Raw genomic sequence first — 18,387 nt, forward strand, 5'->3', positions numbered from 1 at the left:
CAAGGTGGGGAAAAGGAAGGGAAGGGTGGAGACAGGCACTTGCTTGCTAAATATTAGCCATGTTTTTCATTATTATTAATACTTATTATTCTTAGGCTTAGCCATCTGTAACTATTAGTACTACATAAGACAAATGATGATAGAGAACTAAGGAGGCAACAGCAGGGAGACTCTGAAAGTTATTAAAGAGTCAAAATCTGACTGCATAAGATAGGATTACATGTGAGGCTGAAGGGAATGTAGAGTCTAGGATGTGTCCCATGTTTTTGATCTGGATGACTAGGTAAGGTGCCATTATAGAAGACAGGAATTGTAGGAGGTGGAACACGTTTAAGTGGGAAGATGATGCAACTAAAATACAGAAGTCAGACTTTAGCAATGGTTAATTAAAATTTTTGACCCTACTCTGAGCAGTTTTAACCAGAGGAGCTAGATTTCAGAAATTTGTCTTCCATCCTCTAAGAGTTAACTATTTTCCTACAAGGATAAATCTGTGATCTCAAAGTAATTCACACCTGCCCTAATCAGCCAACTAACTAGACACAATTAATAGGTCCTCTCATTTTATTTCTGTGATGTAGAGTGAAAATTTCTCCCAAAACTGAGGGTCATAACAACAGTAGGATAAAGATCAAATGAAATATATAGAGTATTTAAGCTCTTCTGCTATGGACTTGAGACAGGCATGACAGATGGGACATGTTTGCTGCTGCTAAAGAAATTTCACAGGCACACAAAATATAGCTGGCTTTTAATACCTGGCTTTGATGTTTCCAGAACTCATTAAGCAATGCTGGAATATCTAGCAGCTTATATATCCCTTCAAATATGTTACAAGGTGATGAGAAAGCCATGACATATACAATACCAATGTGTTTTGGGAGAGCAGTGTAGTTATTTGACTTCAGAGGACTACATATTCTAACTTTATGCTTCAGAAGCATAGTAGGGGCGCCTGGGTGGTTCAGTGGATTAAGCCGCTGCCTTCGGCTCAGGTCATGATCTCAGGGTTCTGGGATCGAGCCCCGCATCGGGCTCTCTGCTCTGCAGGGAGCCTGCTTCCTCCTCTCTCTCTGCCTGCCTCTCTGCCTACTTGTGATCTCTCTCTGTCAAATAAATAAATAAAATCTTAAAAAAAAAAAAAAAAAGAAGCATAGTAAACTGTTATTCATTCTGTTATTAAGATTTTTGCTAATACTAACTCAAATAGCAGAGTTATTGGGGCAATAAAAAATTTTCTATAAATGCTTATATATGCAACATCTTTCAATACGTAGCAGAGATTAAAATTCTATATTTAACTTCTATACTATGACATGGGTCTTAGTACCAACTGGATTTTCCCTCTTTGTATCCAGAAGTAGCTATAAATACAGACATGCCCTACAGATCAAAATTAGAAGTGCCCATTATTACACATATGACCCTCAGCAGTTGTGGGTGGGCTAAGAATCAAATGTTGACAATTAAATCGGTCCACCTCTAAAGAGACCCTGACCAAATCAAGACAGGACTGCTGAGGCTTAACTCACTCTGTAAAACAATTAACATCAAACTTGGATCATGGATTTAGCTCATGGTTCCAAAGAGATCAAACAATTTTGGGTAGACAAAAATATATATTATTTTTAAAGATTTTATTTATTTGACAGAAAGCGAGATCACAAGTAGGCAGAGAGGCAGGCAGAGAGAGAGGGGGAAGCAGGCTCCCTGCTGAACAAAGGGGCGATGAGGGGCTCGATCCCAGGACCCTGAGATCATGACCTGAGCTGAAGGCAGAGGCTTTATTAACCCACTGAGCCACCCAGGTGCCCGGGCAAAAATATTCTTCACTTTAAGATACAATGAGTTTCCCGGAATCAATTCTTAAAATGGTGATCATTTTAAGACGAAATTCTGACTGCATATGCTACTCCCTTGGTGCCTCCTGAGACATCTTGGAAACAGGTGGATGAGAAGGCAGCAAGTTAGTGAGTGGATGCTGTCTAGAATCACACTGATCTGTGTTGTGTGTTAAACACCATGGCTAATTTACAAATTGTGAGACATCTAACTGTGGTCTTACTTTTTAAAAATTTTTATTTATTTATTTATTTGACAGAGAGAGAGAGAGAGATATCACAACTAGGCAGAGAAGCAGGCAGAGAGAGAGGGGGAAGCAGGCTCCCCGCTGAGCAGAGAGCCCAATGCGGGACTTGAGGACCCTGAGATCATGACCTGAGCCGAAAGCAGAGGCTTAACCCACTGAGCCACCAAGGCACCCCCTAACTGTGGTCTTAAAGTCATTATAGAAATGAACATTGTGAAATAAAAATGAGAGGATAAATAAGAGGAGACAAAAGGAAGGCAGATTCCCTACATGAAAGAATACCATTTTTAAGCTTTTGTAATTCTATATTCTCCAAAAGCATGAGGAGAACTAAACAAACACATAACATAGTTTATTCTCAAAAACCTTTGTACCAAGACACATTTGAGTACACGCTTCCTAAACCCTAAAAAATACCATACACTGAAGTCCCCTCTGCCCTATGCAAACACTAAAAGCAAATCATAATATCTACTTGAGGAAAAGAACCTGCTAAATTTTGTTATGTTGGGCTTTTTGTTTGCTTTTACTCCAAAACTACCAGATCAAAGGAAAGAACACAAAAGAACTTTCTAGTAAGATGTGGTAAGCCTAAAAATCTTTCATAAATAGAAATTACACCTATGAGATCAGAAAATCTCACTGCTATCTATTTACAGAGGCATGGGATTAAATTTTACACTCTGAAGACATCAGAAATGTCATACAGCCTTAACTTTTAGCCAAGTTCAGTCACATGTCCTGAGGCTCCTAGAAGGTAACTTAAGTGAGACATACTTCTCAACCATGGCCTGAAGAGGAACTGAAACTTAATTTCTACAAGAACAGCTGGGATAGAAAGCACACAACAGATTTTTTTTAAATGTGTATCATACCTTATACTGCCTTAAATTATGCAGTTACTGCCTTTTATGAAGATGAGTAACTATCCCATTTGTTAAGTGCAGTATTTTTAGAACTGTGAAGTTTCTATCTTACCTCAAAGTAGCCAATAAAAACTGCCATGTACTCAGGGCACCATACTGATTGATTCAATTTTGTGAATATAGAATTTAACAGCATTGGAAGAGGGCTAAAATATACAATTTTTCTCCTTGATTACAAAATCAATTGTATGTAAATGCTAAAATTACTTCAAATAATTGCTTTCAAATAACCTCAAATAACTCAGAACTCATTTACACGTAAATGAAATTGTAATTATAAATAATTATAAAATAAATCCTCTAATAACCACCAGGAAAAAATACAGGCTATTAATTTATAGATCAACTTTTAAAATTATAAACTCTTTAAAAAAGGGTTTTATTCAGAATTTTCTCAACTTAGCCTTATCTTTTCCCCCACTTAGTACAGATAAACTAATTGATAAACAAGCAAATTAAAAATATACATTTCAATGGCTTATTATGAGAACCCAGAGATGACTAAGAAGCTCTCAAGACTAGAGAGCTGAATATATGCAAACTAACCATACAGAGAATTCAACACTTCCTGAGAGTTTAAAGCAAATTTCTTAAAGAAAAAAAAGAAAGACTTCCTACAGAAAACGTATTAGGAGATACCTTTTTTCTTGTGTACATTTCATAAACTGTGACCACAAAACCTTTCAATAGGGCTTTAAATCAGTAACTTTTTCTGGGGGAGAAGAATCTACAAAGCCAATCTGTTCCTCTGACAGATTCAGTTTTATCAATAGTTAAGATAGCCTAAATTTTTGGTAACAAATCAATTGTAGAATCCTTTATACAAGGCTTCTGATGTGTGGCAGCATTTGGACAATCAAATGTCAGAAAGTAAGCAAGCAAAGTGCCTTCTGTTTCATAAATTCTACTCCCATTCAAGGATATCTTTCTTTTTATTACCTCAGAAGGCAAATCTACTATTTCTCCTGTGCTTATTTTTATTCTCTCAATGCCTGGAAATGAAAGAGCAAAGCCAGGTGGCAGTCAGAAACCAAAGACCAACCGCAGCAGGAAATTATTTAGAGTATTTTGTGCCATTTGCCCTCTCTACGCCCTGATCAGCTGCAGGAGCTGTGAAGATCACAAGGTGCAGGCAAGATCCTGAGAGCATACACACTGCAAGCAAATTTACCCTTGGGCCTCTATCCCTGCCATTCTACCCCCACTCTTCAGTGCTGGTAAAAATTTCAAGCAAAGAAGGTCACCCACACTCTATGACTGTATGTTAAATGAGAAGGGACAGTTCAAAAAATCTCAGTCCAAAAAGACAAAAAAAATTTTTTTAATTTTATTTATTTGACAGAGAGAGAGGGAGAGAGAGAGAGAGAGAACAAGCAGGGGGAGCAGCAGAGCAGAGGGAGAGGGAGAAGCAAGCTCCCCACTGAGCAGGGAGCCTGATGCTGGGCTTGACGCCAGGCCCCTGAGATCATGACCCGAGTCGAAGGCAGACACTTAATCGATTGAGCCACCAGGCACCCCCCAAAGAAAAAAAAAATTGTTAACAAAGAGAAATTCCTCTAAATATGGCCTAAACATATTTTCCAGTCATATGAGAAGTGCTATGTTTCACATAAAGAGAATTAACAAATCCTTCCTTATGCTCAGAGGCAACAGAGCCAAAATAAAGGACATCCATTTGCATAAATAGTATAAATTTCCTGAACTCCTTCTCAAAAAACTTAGTCATAGGAGATTCTAATATACTCCTGACACATTTTGTGGCACACATACTTGCAAATCACTGGTTTCTGTAAAATGTGAAAGGGAATAGTCATTGGCATTCTCACTAAGAGCATACCCTTTCATTGTGATGACCATGTAAAGGTTCTTTACTGGCCAAGTGGGTGTTAAAAGTATACAGCACGTAGCAGAGAAAGATCAAGGAGACAGACACATTTTGTTGTGTGGACACAGCACACAACTCACACAGTTAACTCCCTTCTATGCTTGTCTTAGCAACAGTAACAGGTAAGGTCAGCAAGGAAAATTGTTTAAGTTTCACAATTAGAAGTTCATTAATATCATCAACTTCTAAAATTTAAGTTACTGATCACAGAAGTGGCTATAGTTAGCATAAGACTGCAACTATAATTTTGCACAAATCAAATATAAACCTTATAAACTAGCTAGTTGAATAAATGGAATTTATTACGCACAAAATCTTTTTTTCCCCCAGATTTCAAAATGTATTTCAGAACTTACTGCAATTTCAAATTCCCCCATTAACAAGGAATTACCAAGGCTTATAGTTCATGTGTCAGGGACTGGGCTGGATTAGGTTTAACACTTACAGGGATTTTAAACAGAGACAAGTCTGTGCAGTATAATTCCTGGCCCCTAGAAAGCACTATCATAAATAACCTATAAATATAATAATACATTTTATTAAAGAGGTTCTTCATATCTAAAATATAATTTGTTTGCTCCTAAAAATGGTAAACATCAGAAGTATTTTATTCTTTTGTATAGTTTGTGTTATGGTGTTGCAAAGTATGGTTGCAACCCAAGACCTTAAGCTATTACTCAAAAATTTCAAACCCAGAATGAAACAGAACATAACTAAACCCTCTGCACTCCGTTACCTTCCAGAAAGAGATAAAATCACTCATATTCACTTCACTTCAGTTTAAGACTCCCAGTTTTAAAACTGGTGCTTTTATGCTTTTATTAAGGGAATTTGCTGCCTTTTTGAAGGGAATTTGTTGTAAAACTTATCAGTATCTAATTACCAGAACCAGCCTTATTTTTTTTTTTAAAGATTTTATTTATTTATTTGACAGACAGAGATCACAGTAGGCAGAGAGGCAAGCAGAGAGAGAGGGGGGAGGAAGTAGGCTCCCTGTTGAGCAGAGCCCAATGCGGAGCTCAATCCCAGGACCCTGGGATCATGACCTGAGCTGAAGGCAGAGGCTTAACCCACTGAGCCACCCAGGTGCCCCCAGAACCAGCCTTGTAAAGTTGCACTAGAATAATCAAGAATCATCTTATAGTTCAAAATGTTTTTTCCTTTGCAAAAATGATATACTTAAGTTTTCCTGCCACAAAAAGAAAAGTGCAACTCTCAAACAAGACACTAGTAATTATTAAAGGTTACTGATCTACATTAAGAGGACCTCAGGTCCTTATGTGATAAAAATTATTACAATCAGACAAAGGATGCAAAATCTGGTGGTCTCAAATCAGAGGATAAGAAATAAAAGAGGTCAGAGGAAATCAGTCATAATCTCAAATGGCTGGATTTTAGTAGCATATCTTGAGTATCCCAGGTTTGTATGAGCTACGTACTGTTTAACCCTTTAGAAAGAGCCTCCAAGCCCAATATAAAACTAAGGATCACCAACTAAGATCAGAGATACACAGGTGGAATTTATAAATTTACCTGCTTTATGGTAGAATGCAAATCCAAAATCTAGAAATTCTAGTGTAACAGTAGGAAACAGATTTATAGGAACATAGTAGAGTTAATCAAATCGTAGTGTTTGCATGTCCATATGCACAGAATGAAATCTTAAATCATGAATGGAGCACACTTATTTTTTCCCATTTATAATAAAACATAAAAACTCTAAAGTCAACTCAAGAAAATGCATACTGTATCATGTAATTATTTTTAGGGATGGCCAGGTAACTTTAAGCTATTTCCTTCAACTATTTGATTTAAAAGTTATACATCTTTGACATTTTGAAGGTTCATTTTCATTATAGTAAATACTTCAGGAACAGACTGACCCCAACCTAAAGTCAGGTGACAGCTGCTTCAAAAAGTCTAATCTGCTTATTGACCAAAAAAAACCACCAAAAAACAAAAACAAAACGACAAAAAAAAACACATCACACCCAGAAAGGGAATAAATGGATGATTGCTATTGATCCCCATGATACATGATAGCTCTACACAGACCCAGTAACTTTGCTGGATTAGTATAGACAGAAGCCAATTAGTTTTATTTCATATGTAAATAGAGCACAAAGAGGTACAAAAAATAATTCATTGGATTGCTTTATCCTAAAGCAGAAGGCACACATTTTGAAAGTCACTTCAAACACAGTTCTTGCTTATGGAGCTCTCTCTTTCTCTTAGGCAGGAATTTTTAAAATAAATTCAAACTCATCCAGCTGTGTATATTCAAGAAATACCAAAAAGTCACAAGGCATAGTAAGTTTCAGCTGTTCTCCTCTCTCCAGTGTTATCAATAACACATAATGAGTTAGTTCCTATATCATCACAGCTGTGCAGGCCAGCGCTAACTTGGCTAATTTAACTATTCCAGTATAGTTCAGTCAGGAGCTTGCTCTACTTTATAGATAATCCACTCTGCAAGTCAAACAGAAAATAGCAGCATATGCTCTATATTAGCACTAATAGCACTTCTCCCTGTCTTCTTTCACTAAGTTCCTGTGAAGGCATCTAATGGTATTGTCCCTTGGACAGATAAAAAAAAAAAAAAAATCAACAACCTTCTAAGAGCAATTAACAATCAAAGTAACTCCAGAGTAAGACTGTTAACACCACTCTAGGCTTAAACCATAACCTAGTAAAACTCCCTCTCATATCGATAAGCTTTAATTCCTAAAGAGGAGAAAAAGAACACTGGCCTCCGAGAAAAATTAACCATGGAGTCTAATTTGTACTTTCTTCTTCACCCTCCCCCCTTTTCAGGAATTCAGGATTAGAAATAATCACTCAACTTGGGACTTATTTTCACCTGCTAGATTACCCACAAATGAAGTTTGCAGAGTGCCTTTCCTTCATGGGTGGTAGTAACTAGAAGACTGTTCTGTATTCTGGCACACTTTAACATGAATGTAATATGAAAACCGGTGGTGATCTCAGTTGCTCGAGAGAAATTTGCACATCCTTCACAATTTCAATTATCCACAACAGTATTCTATACAGTTAGTAAAGCTCTTTCAAAACTGCTTAGTCCTGCCATTTAGTATCATTTTCTACCAAGGATGAGTGCCTAAATTGTCAGAGACTATGTTTTCTTAATCGAAAACACAACATTCAATGTTGTTTTCTTAACTGTGTATTTGGAATTTGGAAGTTCTCCAAAGCCCATCCCCTGAGCAAAAGAAGCCTTGGCATCTGAATATGGGAGTTCTTACATACAACTAGTTTCCAGCTGATGTCAGCAATAAACATCTGGAGATATATAAGGGCAGAGTGAGAAAGGACAGTGGGACTGTATCATACTTTGGGATAAAGACAAAACTGCAAAGAATAATTAAAATTATTTCATCACAACGAACCAAATAAGCATTTACTATTGAAGTCTTTTTTTTTTTTTTAAATGTTAGTACCCAGGGATCTTAAATAAAGAGTTCGAAGAGACCTGTGAATTCACGTAGCTCAACTTCCTAATTTCATTCTTGGCAGTGAAATGAATACTGCATATCTAATTTGGATTAATTTAGATGTTAAACCCAATACATTTGCAAAACAAAGGATTTTATCTGTACAGTTTGAAACTATGAACTTCTGTCTCTGTTAGAGACCCAGAACTATGAACTTTCCCCAAGTTCCACACAATGAAGTAACAGGGGTATGGTATATAATGATTTTCCAAGTCATATAAACTGATGAAAAGAAATGGGATAAACAATTGCCATTCATTATTTCTGAATCCAAAGACTGCTGGGCCAGACTTGGGCATATACACAGCTGAACACACACTTCCTGGTTATGTGCAATCAGTACAGATAGACCAGCTTTACAGGCCTGACCACAGAGATTAATAGCTTTAGCCAAATAATGTGGTAACCATGTGAACCTGGGCTGCTCCAGCTTGTTTGTGAATCTCTCAGCAAGGCTCAACATGCCGTTATCTGCATCTTGTTGCCAGGAAACACAACATCGCTTTGGAATACAAGGAAAACCAGGTTGCAATGACCACAGGTCAACTTCCCAAAAGCCTAATTTTTGACACTTAGCTATCTACAATCTTGTATTTCTTATTGTTGTCTATGAGAACTTCACTTTACTAGTAATTAACTGTTAATACTTTTTGCTATTTTTATCAGAGCAGGACCACTACCATTAACAATGCAGCAGCAGCATTAGTAATTACAATAATTCACTCATACTTTTCCTCTGAAGTGTCAAATGAATGTTAGTTTCATTAAAACAGATTTGGGAATCAAGCACTCACTCCAACTACTTTATTACTGATCCAACAATGTACACTTATAGGCCTATATCTAGGTCTAATTCTTTAGCCAACTAATTTTACCAAAGAATAAAATACCCAATATGCTGCTGACCTAAGAGTTCTTTTGAGATCGAAATATGTCTTGCCTTGCTCATGGCAACAGAACATAATATGTTGGACAATAATCCTGCTAGTTTCTTCCAGACCAATTCAGAAAGTAACTTTATGTACCAAGATGCTGATGTACTCAGCGGACTGGAAATTTGCTTCATAAAAGTGAAGTGGGAGGCCACCATTCTGCAGTTTTGCAATCTGGAGATGGAAGGATTACAGTGGCTTTGAAAGTATATATAAAATTAATTACCCTGACATACCAATTAGAATTGCTAGCTCATGGGCAACACAGATTTTGGACAATACCTTATTTAAAAGATTTTTGAGATAAAATGGAAAACATCTTTCTCTTTTCCAATGCTTGCTTAAAAAAAAAAAATTGAAAGTACTTAGCTTTATTAGAGGATGTAAGAATTTTGCTATCCAAGCAAGACGGAATCTTGACTACCTGATTATTATCAAAATAATACATTAATGATTAGAAAGCTACATTTTTAAATAAGATTTTACTTATTCATTTCTTTATTTACTTACTTACTGGGGGGGGGGGAGGGAAGGGGGAGGAACAGAGACTCTGAAGCGGATTCCACACTGAGTACAGAGCCCAATGAGGGGCTCCATCCCACAACCATGAGCTTGACCTAAGCTGAAACCAAGAGTTGGATCCTTAACCAACTGAGCTACCCATGATTTAAGCTACATTCTTTTTTTTTTTTTTTAAAGATTTTATTTATTTATTTGACAGACAGAGATCACAAGTAGGCAGAGAGGCAGGCGGAGAGAGAGAGGGGAAGGCAGGCTCCCTGCTGAGCAGAGAGCCAGATGTGGGGCTCTGGGGCTGGATCCCAGGGCCCCGGGATCATGACCTGAGCTGAAGGCAGAGGCTTTAACCCACTGAGCCACCCAGGCGCCCCTAAGCTACATTCTTGATATTATCTTACTTTTATCCCAATGGCTCCTATATAATAATGCCTTAAACTTGGATCTTACATTGTCTCTTATCTTATTCCATGCATCCCTTTTGAAACACAAGGTGCAAAGCTCTAGTCTCATGATAATTAAGTTGCTAACGAGACACACAGATCTGTGTACGATACAACTGAAATAATGCAATGTTAAGAGAAAACCACTTACCTAATATTAAAAGGGAGCAAGTTTAAAAAATAAAACAAAAAGCTGGTTTCTACAATGTCAACAATGCCCAGCACTATGTTGAACACAGGTTAACATCAAGACTAACAAAATTAAACAACTTAGAAATGGTTTACTGACACCATTTGATTGCTGACTCTCCACACACTTGGGTTAGTGTAACTCAAGTTATCTGTGAATGATGACAAAGACGACTCTGAAGAAAGTGTTTCTCTTGGGGGCATCTGGATGGCGCAGTTGGTTAAGTGCTCTCTACTTCTGGTTTAGGCTCAGGTTGTGATCGTGGGGTCATGAGTTCCAGACCTCACCTGCTCAGCATGGAGTCTGCTTAAGACTCTTTCCCTTTCTTCCCCCACAACCCCCCTCCACACCCATACGCATGCTCGCTCTCTCAAACAGATAAATAAAAGAGGAAAAAAGGGTTTCTCTTGGACTTGTGGGTTATGAAACTCAGCATATTTTTCCTTCCTATGGGTCATGCCTTCCCATACTGCATCAAGCCATTCATCATCATTAGGCCATTCATCATCTGTGAAGTTGTCAGGTTGCCCTCATTGTCTACCAAGTCAGGTAGCACGGACAGATGTATTCTTCTCCCGTCATATAATTTTAACCCTCTCTCTTGGTCATAGACAAATAGCCATTAATATCACATATTTTAACACCTATACTACAGGGGAAACAACTAGAAACAAAAACTAATGCTTACTATACTGCCATTATTACACTAGCAACTTCACAAGTGGCAACTATCATTTTCCTCTTCATTTTTATGTTCAATTAAATACAAATTGAGATGTGGAAATTTCAATTCCCTGTAAGTGACTACTGCTTGGGCATCCACACTTAAAAGAAGTAGATTATTTATGTACATGCCTTGCATACAAAAACTTGAGGATAAGTTTATTTAAATGATAAACATATCTAATAACAAATTTTCCCTTCAACTCATTGTTCAGGTCTAAGAAAACAGCCTGAATTGCAGAAAAATTTATCTGTAAGATAAACAGAATAATAAACTTAATGGTAAAAAGCCTTAAGGAAACTAAAAGAAATTTAACATGTTTGGGCATGATCAGAAGTTTGAAAAGAAGTTCCCAGAAAAACTCTACCATTCAAAATGGAAAGAGGGCCATAATAATCTCCAAACAGTACTATTTCCCTTTAAAAACAGAAGCTACTCAATATGCAAATATTTAAAACATAAATTTGGTACTCATCATTTATGCTATTTTAAGATTAACCTTAGACTTTCTTTCAAAAGCAAACTCTCTTGTGCAATTAAAACAGTATCTGATTCACAGCATTCAATGTATATGCAACTTCTCAGGCACATACATATTGCACAGAGTGACATATGAATTGTTCAAATCATAAAACCTTCATTTTCTGGTTAGGTAAAAAGTCTGTATTCAAGCAGCATGAAAAATCAGGATAGTATATAGCCAAAGAATAAAACCTGTCAGGTTACTACTGAAAGAAACCATCCTACTAAGCATTTAGCCTCTTGACTGTCTCTATAGGATTTAACAGCTTTAAAGTAGTTATAAATACATACCCATACTTCATTCTCATTCTATCATTCTCTGGGTTACAGTAAAATCTTTCCAAGTGCTCCTGGGAATCAGTGGATACACTCTGCCACTTTTGAGTAGTTGTCCTCTTGATCTGCCAATGATATGGCAAAACCGTGTGGTGCTTCAAACAATCCCTGCCATAAATACAAGTGCCTTGCAAAAAGTCCATGCAAATTTCAATTCCATTCTCCTGGTGAGTATGGTACTGTAGCTGGTTTACCAGCTCAAACACCAGGTCAAGGGAAGCCTCTTCACTTTTGTCCTGAAAGAGCTCAGTACTCAATTTATCACTGGTGTCCAAAATGTATTGGATTGTAAAACTGTTGTCTTGGAAAACCCCTGGAATGTAATCCATAACTTTATCTATGCAGTCAGGACTAGCAGGAACATCACTTGAAACTGAATGCAAAAGGTCAGTCTGGAAGTGCCCTGCTGTAGAATCTGCCACCGTCCCACTAAGAGTTTCAGGTGGAAAGCTGTGATCCTGGATTGGAACCACTTGTTCCGGAGCATCAGTGGAAGGATGGGCTTCTGGTATTTGGCCCTCAACACTTGTCCCATCAGGAATCAGAACAGACATACTATTTTCTGCTGGTGGACACGATGGACTGATTTCCAGGGGTTTTTTCACGATAGGTTCATGTAAGCTGCTCTCATCTGCACTCTGGTTTCTAGATCTGAAAACACCATCAAGTGAACCAGATTCTAGCAAAGTATTTAAAATAGGCCTCAAAGACCTCAGGGTTCCAGTTCCCAATCTCTTTTGCTCCTTTTTCTTAAAACAAGTCTTCAATGGAGTGATCTTCTCAGACAGTCTCATTTGGCATGAAAAATCATCAGGAGGAGAGGGAGGCTGCACTACACAGTCTGGCTCAGGTTCAGTGGTTTCCATTTCCATGGTGTGGATTAGCTCCAATTGTTCCTCAGAGTCTAAAAATCCTACCAGGAAAGGAAAGAAGATGATCATTTACAAGCTGACAACAACTGGTTCCCATTCATTCATCAAAATGTTTTGTTTCAGTCTGTGACTAAGTCCATGAGGTCACTTGTCTTATACCATATTTCATCTTTATGAGTTAATTTTAAATTTTTTTGAGAAATTAAGGCTCCAAAGAAGCCAAGGCTATTCAAAAGCCCACAGCAGATAAAGGTAAACCTTCCAACAGGTTCTTGATATTTATTTGTGGACAATACACAATTGGTAATTCTGCTGCGGTATGAATTTTTACTGTAAGTCTAGAGTGTGTGGGGGGGTGAGGGGTAAAAATAAGTGTGGCTAACAGATGACAACAGGGAAACCACATCTCTGCTTTGTGGTTCTCTTCACAGTTGTTTTTTTTATCACCGATCCCACGAGGTGACAAAACCTGTTTCTTTGTTTAAAAAAAAAAAAAATTCACCAAATGAAGGATAAACTTCAGAGTTAAATAGTGAGTAAATTTAAAGCATGAGGATATAATCAAGAAACAGGGGCTCTCAACTGAAATGTTATATAGGAGAAAGCCAGAAGCATGTTGAAATGTTTCTAAATTTCAATATATTCCCCGAGGATGTTAAGGGTCTACTTTTACAATCCCCAAAACATTACCACTATTGGAGGAAGAATACCAGTTGCCTGTTTAGCAACAGAAGCTACATTAGCAGCAAACACTATATGCTGTCTTAGAAACCAAAACACAACTTTGTAATTTAGAAAAGGCCTCCTTATCCTTGTCTTCAGAAAAGTTACATATATGATTTTATCTGTTAAAACAAATGAAGGCATGTTATAGAAAAATAATACAAGAATATAATATACACACCAAATGTGTATGTTTCCTAATGAACTACTGAGACCAAAAAATGTGCTGTCTTCAAAGAATCAGAAAACTAAAACTTAAAATAAAAAGCAAAGAAAACTTTGTAAAATGACAGCGTCTCCTCCACAGTCTAACATTCATTAACCAATTCTGAAAATATTTACTAAGCATTGTACGAGATGGAAGAGCTGGTGATGAGCAATTAATCTTCACTCTTGGCCAACTGACTAAAAGAATAAGAGATCACTGATGTTAGGGCCCATGACTTCATCAAATCCTCCTCCCAAGTGATCAGTATCATGCCTAGCACAATGCACAGAGTGGGTGCTCTGTAATATTTTTTTTAACTGAATCACTGAAGAAAATGCACCTGTTAAATGACTAGTTCTGTTAGCCTTTATAGGTCAACAACAGAATGATAAAACTGACTACCCAGAATAACAAGTATTAAAGATCTCATTGGAGAGATTCATGAACCTATGTATAGAATGTTCATAATGAACAAACTCAGAAATAAACAAAAACACAGTACAGCTAACCCTTGAACTAGGCCGGAGTGGGGATGGTTCAGGGAACTCACCCCTGGAAAAATCCGCTTGTAAATTTTTGACTCTCGAAAAACTTAACTACTACTAATAGCCTACTGCCCACCAGAATTAACAGTTGATTAACACATGTTTTGTGTTATATGTATTATATACTGTATTCTTACAACAAAGTAAGCTAAAGAAAAGAAAACGTTATTGAGAATATTGCAGGAAAGAGAAAACATGTTTATAGTACTGTACAAAATCCACATATAGGCGACCCCAGAAAGTTCAAACCCCTATTCTTCAATGCTCAACTGTATATAGCCAGGTGTTAGTGCACACGGTGAGTACAAAAGAAAAAGGCAGAAAGAGTTCAGTGTGAGCTGGCATTGTTAGGGAAAGCTTCACAAGGAGGGACTTGACATAAGACATAAATCAACTGGAAAGCAGCCAAGCCAGGCGTTATTATTCATCACTCGGTGCTCTTGCCTCAAGGCACAATTGGCACAGATTGTGGTATTCCCTCTCCACCACACTAAACCGGCTTGTGTCTTCCCTCGAGTGTGTATGCGCGCACGCGCGCCCCCCCCCCCCCCCCCCCCCCGCCATTCCTATCACCTCCAATCAAGGTAAAGAGACACTGGACCAATTTCATTTACAGAGGTGTATACACACACACATACACTGTAACTTTTCCTGTTATTGCTCTCCGCCAGGCTCGGAAAGAAAGCAGAGAATTGAGGAGTGGCTGGAGTGGGGAAGTCACTAGAACCTAGTTCCTCAATTAGTTTGCATAACAGAAAAATAAAAGGTTGGAAGGACACTTCCTCCGGTCCCCCGCTGCAGGCGACCTACCGCTCCACCCCTCGCCTCGTGATGTCCCCAGTCCTCCGCGACTCCCGGCCCCTGGCACCGAGCGCGGAAACCACCCTCTGCAAACTCAGGACTCCTAGTCGACCAGCCGCGACGCGACGCCGGGACGCCGAGCCCGGGTCCGAGAGACGCCTCCTGCCGGCCGCGGCGGTTTTCGCAGCTCCGCCCACCGGGCCGGGTCAACTCCGCGCAGCGCAGCTGAGGCGCCGCCCGGTTCAGCCAATTCCCAGCGTTCCGAAGCATCCCACCCCCTCAATGCCCCTCGGCAGGCACCAGGGCGCCCCCGAACCATCGCTGCAGCCTGGCCCCAACGAGCGCCCCCCGCCCCAGCCCAGGCTTCCCTCCATCCCAGAAGCCCCTCACGACGCCTTCCACAGTTAATTTCTTCCTCGCCTCCTCAACCGACCCTCCCGAGAGGATCGCCCTGCGAGTCTCAGAGGCTCGCAGAAATGAGCCGAGAGGTGCAAGGGGAAACGCGGCCGGCGCCTCTCGGGGTGGCGGCGAGGAAACAGGCGAACACTTCTGCGCCTTCAAAGTTGATCTGAAAACAGCCTGCAAACTTCTGGGCTGCAGCCGGAACGCGGGTCTGCCGGAAGGCTCCCCTCAGCTGCCGTGCCCGGCCGCTCGATCTGCGAACTGCTCCTCCGCCTCAGTGCGCTCGGGGTCTGCCCGGCGGGGGAGGCCGCAGAGACGCGCCCCCCGCGCCCACCCAGACCAAGTGGGAATCCGGAGACGCCGGCGACCGCGACTAAATCCTTCAGCGTCTCCCTCCGATTTATACACCTGCCCGAGGCCGTAAGTGATTAATAAGTGTAAGCCAATCCCATCCCGATACTGACTGGATCCGAATGAATTCGGTAGAAAAAAAACGCAGAGTCTAAATATCAAACACCCTAGATCCCCGAGAGGCGGCGAGGCCGGCGCCACCGTCCGCGCCCGCCATCCCAGCTAGGGTCTCTCGTCCGCCCCTCAGAGCCCACCCGGAGCCCTTCACCTGATCAAGCAGCCTGAGAGAAGCGACCGCAGGAGCCGAGTCGCCGCCGCACCGCCGGCTCGCTGGCAGCGTCCGCGCGGGAGGACTGGCGCGGAGAGCGGGCTTGGGCGTCTAAGGGTCGCAGGCCGGAGACGCGACGAGCAGCGCACGGGCCATTCCGCCGCCGGGAGTGCAGAAATCCGCGACCGCACTGCCGAACCAGCTCGCTCGCCTGTCACCGGGAGCTCTGCTTTAAAGTGGCTTCCGGTCGCCTCCTCTCGGCTGTCCCGTCGCGGAGGCGGAGCCTGAGCAGCGGGGGAAGAGGGCGGGGTGAGAGGGCCGGGCGCTCAGTGGGTGCCGCGCAGGAGGCCCGCCCAACGTGCGCGTGCGCGCTCGCTTGCAGGGAGGCGCGCGAAGTGTGCGTGCGAAGGCCGCGTGTTCCCGCGAGGGGGCGTGTCCTTCTGCGCGCCTGCTGGGTACCGGCGAGTTCAGGTCTGCGTGCGTTGGGGATAGCGGGGCTGTGAGGAGGGGAAGTGTGCGCCGCGTGGGGCAGGCTCTACCTGCCCGCAGACACACGGAGGGTCACTGTGTTCCGAGGAAACCCAGGCACCCGAGAGAGGATGTGAGACGGAACGAGCCGTTTCTGTGCGGTTGGCTTTTTTTGCCTCCTCACAAAACGCCTACTGCCCTTGACACCGCGGCACCCCGACCGACGGAGGCTGCTACAGCCGCTGCGGCCAGACGGGGTCGCCCGCCCCAAGCCTGACGGGTGGCCCAACCGCGCACCCCAGGCGGCAGCCAGTGCGCCGCGGTCGCAAGCGCGCCTGTTTCAGGGGGAACGTAGCCTAACAGAAGGGAAACTCGGCTTTGAGGCTTTGACAGTAGAAGCGCGAATCTGTTCTGGAAAGCTCTTAAGTACCGTAATGACTAATTTATTCATTCAACAAATGTTTGTCGAGTGTCTGTTCCGTGCCAGGCGTGCAACTAGGTTTAGGCTACAGCCCTGATCAACTCGGACGCCATGCCTCTTTTCATGGAACTTGCAGAACACCATGTATTCGTGTTTAAAATATACACCGCATGTGAATTTGCTATAGTTTCTGGACTATAAAATGTCTTGGTCTATAAATGTCTTTGCTAAAGTTTCTGGACTATAAAATGCCCTCCCTATATTGAATTTCAGTGATGGAAGTAGAGGCACTACGTTAAATTCATATAATCGCTATATATCGGAGGAGAAAGACACTTTTGCTCAAAGTTAATTATGGCTATATCCCCCAACCGCTGGCAGAAAGGGAGAAGGGAACACAGCTTGCGAAGAGATGCTCTCTGCCGGTGGCCTGAAATCTAAGCTGACTGAATTCCATAATTCAGAGAGTTTCTGGGTTGAAAAAGCCAACTATTACCTTACAAAACATGAAAACCTATAAAAATAGTAGCTAAGCAGCAGTAGTAATAGAGAGAATGGTTTCAAGCTTTCTTAAACTCTTCTAAACCAGATTGGGTGAAACACTAATATGGCCCCATATATGGCCCCAGCTAGGGCCATATGTCTTGGGCCTCTGTTCTGGCTATTGGCTGGATTCCCTAGTTTTTCTCTGTAAGCCTTGTCTTCAGGATTCATTTGGGCTTCCTCACAGCATAATAATCTCAGGGTTCCAAGAGGAAGCAGTCCAAGAGGACAAGCCTCAATATGCAAGCTTTTGCTTGCATTGTGCTTGTTAATGTGTGTCACCAGAACAAGGCACATGACAAAGCTCAGCATCTACATGGGAGGGACCCACAGGAAACCATGAATACAAATATGAGAAGGTGTGGTTCGTTGGGGGTCACTTGGATTAAGGGTAGACACCTTATTCCAGGGATTAATAGTTAAAAGTTACTAGTTAAAAGTTACTTCCAGAGTGTAGCCCTTTGGAATTCCAGTTTAAAGTCTTTCTTCCTTAGGCCCTGAACGCAAATTTCTCACCTTCCATTCCCTACGCATGTCTCTTGAGGCAGTTGAAAATTCTAGCTAGTTCTCAGCTTTTCCACTATGACTTTCAGAATGTCAATTGCCCAAAGAGAAAAATGCACCTTCTGGACTCACGACTCTTGGATCTAGGCTGCTCAGACTGTTAAAGTTTTACTACTCCAGAGAAGGTATTTTCTACAAGGTCCACT

The 18,387-nt window shown here is 41.0% G+C and overlaps 1 protein-coding gene across 1 annotated transcript in view; it reads right to left on the bottom strand.

The window, feature by feature from the left end:
* Window positions 1-16,490, bottom strand: part of LOC123940134 (TCDD inducible poly(ADP-ribose) polymerase) — a 32,599-nt gene extending 16,109 nt beyond the window's left edge. Inside the window, exons 1-2 of the mRNA XM_046002609.1 lie at window positions 16,246-16,490; window positions 12,031-12,988 (exon numbers count right to left, since the gene is read on the bottom strand). Coding sequence (XP_045858565.1) covers window positions 12,031-12,947 — 917 coding nt within the window. The 5' untranslated portion in view covers window positions 12,948-12,988; window positions 16,246-16,490. The remainder of the gene's footprint in view (window positions 1-12,030; window positions 12,989-16,245) is intronic.
* Window positions 16,491-18,387: the final 1,897 nt, after the last annotated feature.

The sequence above is a fragment of the Meles meles genome, chromosome 4, assembly GCF_922984935.1.
Source record: "Meles meles chromosome 4, mMelMel3.1 paternal haplotype, whole genome shotgun sequence".
In the NCBI taxonomy this organism is placed as follows: Eukaryota; Metazoa; Chordata; class Mammalia; order Carnivora; family Mustelidae; genus Meles; species Meles meles.